General features: G+C 41.5%; 1 protein-coding gene across 1 annotated transcript; it reads right to left on the reverse strand.

Annotated features, from left to right (window-relative positions):
* Nucleotides 1-584: 584 nt before the first annotated feature.
* LOC115310269 (amine sulfotransferase) lies at nucleotides 585-3,299 on the reverse strand. Its single transcript, XM_042291433.1, has 3 exons — nucleotides 3,283-3,299; nucleotides 2,930-3,170; nucleotides 585-1,391 (listed from the first exon to the last, which is right to left on the reverse strand). The coding sequence occupies exons 1-3, from the start codon at nucleotides 3,297-3,299 to the stop codon at nucleotides 585-587; spliced, it is 1,065 nt and encodes a 354-aa protein (XP_042147367.1).
* Between the last annotated feature and the right edge of the window lie 515 nt (nucleotides 3,300-3,814).

Raw genomic sequence — 3,814 nt, forward strand, 5'->3', positions numbered from 1 at the left:
CTTGTACGTGGTGAAGGTCATCTTGGAGAGATTGTTGATCAGAAAGGTTAGTCACAGAGCGATAGATAACACAATCGTCAGCAAACATACGGATATGACTAGACACATGAAGCGGTAAGTCATTAATGTGATTGAAACCAGTTCCATGACGATCACCTCAGGGCCTTAATTTAGAAATTTAGTTTTTAACCAATTAGGGTTTAAAGAGTTTCTTAAAACGCGAGCCTACCATGAACAATTCATAGCAGAAAGGCAGAAGCAGACATCTCGACTTCTAAAAACACTGGATCTCTAGTTGCATAAAAATGACAAAAGGCGTTCAAGAGAGCACGTTTTTGAAACTATGCTCTGGGTCATAAAGCTTTATTCAAATTCCTGTTGCGTGTATTTATTAAGCATCACAGTGCTACGCACATAAAGTATAATTTTTAAATAAAATTAGAAATGACACAATCACGTCACTGACCTAAAAACACAGATTTAATATTATCTCACATATGTCTCTTTGTTTTCTATAATGCATCACTCAATATTTTTTTTTTGCTTTCTCTGTTTTTACAGTCACGTTGAACAACAAAACTGACTTAATGCTTATGACCAAGCTCATTGTCCGTCCAAATACTCATAATACCAGTACCTTCGAACTTTTCGTCAATTTTACGCTGCATTTGCGTTACATTTTCGGCCGAAAAGTACGATTTCCAACCACCAACTTTACCTTTCCGAACAAGGCTGCACTTGGCCCGTTTTGCTTCTTCGCTTCCTGAGACTGGCGGAACATAACCGCGCCCAAGCAACTGTGTTATTCCTTTTGCGTCGGTTCGCAGTACATCTTTCATGAATTCGACGCTACTCCTTTCGAGAACGAGTTTCAGAAGATCGCTGTCACTCCGCACCCTATCGCCGTACTCCTCGCCCAAGAAGCGTGCCAACCTAAAAACAACTCCCGCCTTGTCCCTATGAATCTCCTCGTAAGTCACAAAAAACACATTAGAATCGTGTCTGTGCTCGTAACCCGAGAGGACGTGGTCAAAGTAGTCGCCGAAGCCGAATTTACCATCCAGGAACGTGCCCAGGAAATCCTCAAAAGTTCCGTCGGCGAAGTCGTACAACGGAAAGTCCCGCATCATGTGGAAGATGGACACGCAGCAGTCCCAAGGATTCCTGGCCACGTAGACGTATTTGGCCTTGTCGCTGAACCGCAGTCTGTTCATCGGAAGGTGCGTCCGTAGGAGCCTCGGAGCATCCGACGACGACTCCTGCAGTCCCTGAATCTCCAGGAATGGGGCCCTGTTCGTGAACTCGGCGAATGTCCTCATCGATTGACCCTTGTTCAGGAGGAGCTGGATCATTTGCTGAACCAAATGGGTCCCCGTTCTGGGAAAAGTCACCTAAAGGTTTCGTTTTGTTTTTATTTATTTAGTTGTTGCAGTTTCAACTCATTCCTGCTGTCATCATAATTAGCTGCGGTCTCACTGCTCGTACTTCTTACTCAAAGAGAGCCTGCAGACGCTGTCTGAAGCGTGTGGCTTGCTCACAGTTGTCATAAAAAAAACTCTCTTCAGACATTATCTAAGCACGCATGTGCATGAAACAAAAATGCTTAGAACGTGCTTGAGCCGTATCCGCGGATAACTCTTTCATAAATTGCTGCGGAGAACTGCGCGGGTCTTTCGTATGATGTTTGAGTAGAGTGACTGCGGGTTTTGCGAATCTATCGTCAATGGTTTACTTAAAACACACGCAAACACAATTGTAACTTCTCGTTATACTTCTAGTAGTTCGTTAGCTAGTCAGGGATGATACTTTGATAAATCGATACTCTGGGAAACGTGGATTGATCAAATGCACCATCATTATTACTATCCGTGGCCGTAGAAAGTTAAAAAACTGCAGTACAAGTTTACAGTAACGTTTGAAAGGGAACTTTGGTGAGTTGTTTTGAAGATGCTTATCTAAGTATTTATCTTCTAACTACTGCATTTTCAGATTCAGATAGGGGGCATTGAACTCCCTTGCCAATCATTTAAAGTGAAGTGTAGTAACCGACAGCCTAAGAAACGCAGGGCGTGGTTTCTTATGTTCTCGCTCTTGTGGTTTGATACCACAATCTCAACAATAACTAGATGCTAGGGAACCACCGTGTCGTGCATTTTTTAAACTGCCTGCGACTGTAGGTTACAGTAGTCTTTTATGTCGCAAATAGGCATGCAAAATTCTTGCCAGCTATCGTCATCATGGCATTAGAAGCCGCCATATTGTTTCTTTTTCTTCATATTTTCCAGTTCTGGACGAGACGCATTGGCAATTGACTCGCTTTGCACGATATTAGTACGATTTATTTGTTCACTTAATGAGTCGCTGTTTAGTTTCGGTTCAGAAAAGTAACTAAAGGCGGCCGCTAAATTCTGGAAAATAAATTTTCGGCAACGAGGTCTCAAGACACGTTACTGAAGCAGTGAACTTGGTCATCCGGGGCAGTAACGGTCTTTATCGAAGACGTTTGTGTGAAGGGTTCTTACTCTACTTGCAGCAGGGGATCGTATTTTGATTACACGACTCCCACTTTGCCGGGACCATTGTCTCTCAGGCAGAACAATTTGGTAATTGATCATGAGTACACTAGTTGGCGCCTTTTTTTTTTGCACATGGTCTATTGCCTTCAAGGTTGTTGAGAAGGCTGTATGACTACTAGGCATTTTGTGTAGCAGACGCAGATGTAAAAATTAAAATTATACTGAGCGTATTACAACGAACAACCCCATATTTTTCCAGAGTACAGGATTTTACTAGGTCGCATAAATTGGAATTTTATCCATAAGGGTAATTGATTTTTTTTGCTTCTTTTAGAAGCGACTGCTTCATTCGAAAGCAAATACACATAGATACTAATTGATGCCTGAGCGAATTATTACCCTCACCCATTTACTCTATAATTGCACCTGTTCAATAGTTCTTTCAAGTACAGCAACGTTCGCCAGTTCGTTGCAACGTAAATGAGAATATGTTGGGTCACCTCAATTATGTCCCCCTCTTGATGTTCGAGCTCCAATGATTCCATGTAAAATGTGGGGTTATAATAGGCCGAGCATGCCTCGCCGTTGATCAGCTGGGTGGCAGGAACCCGCTTGGTACTGTTCATGGCCAAATATGCCGTGGCCGGTGCTTGTCTAAAAAATAAACATTCGGATTTAGTTTTTTTTTTAAGTATTAAAGTATCATGACTGGATAGAAATAATTGAATAATCTAATATTCCTGGAAAGCTCAGAAAAGAAACGAACTTTTTGCGAAGACGCATTTCTGTATTTTGACCTCCTCTCGAGTCGCTGATGGCTTTTGCTCAGTCTTGATTGTTTTAAATTTGTTGGATTTGAAGTGTAAAAACTCCGCTACTAAAATGCAGATATTTTCAGTTAAAAAAAACATTAAAAAATATGTTTTTGTCTCCTCAGGAACAGTGCAGGCTATCGCGATCCCTGGCAATAAAAATGGAGGTGTCTTTTTTATGTGCTTCGTAAAAACAAAATAAGAACGCACGCATATACATACTTGCACATGCATGCATACATACATGCATACATACATGCATACGTATGTACATAGATAAAGACAGACATGCAGACAGAGATACATACGTGCATACATAGAGGCGTACAGACATACATACATACTCTAAACAACGCGAAGGATTTCTTGAAGACTGAGGGCGAGGACTAAGTACATCACACATTTATAGACATACGTGCGTACACAGACGCATACACGTGCACACATAAATGCAAACATACATACGCGATCAGCGTGTATAAGTAT

The sequence above is a fragment of the Ixodes scapularis genome, unplaced genomic scaffold, assembly GCF_016920785.2.
Source record: "Ixodes scapularis isolate PalLabHiFi unplaced genomic scaffold, ASM1692078v2 PGA_scaffold2__306_contigs__length_199485367, whole genome shotgun sequence".
NCBI lineage: Eukaryota > Metazoa > Arthropoda > Arachnida > Ixodida > Ixodidae > Ixodes > Ixodes scapularis.

Bases quoted from the DNA above. Each gene is read 5' to 3' on its own strand.
- LOC115310269 (XM_042291433.1), bottom strand. The intron at 1,392-2,929 runs GTAAATGGGTGA...CGAAACCTTTAG, and splicing joins TGAACAGGTGCAATTATAGA to GTGACTTTTCCCAGAACGGG.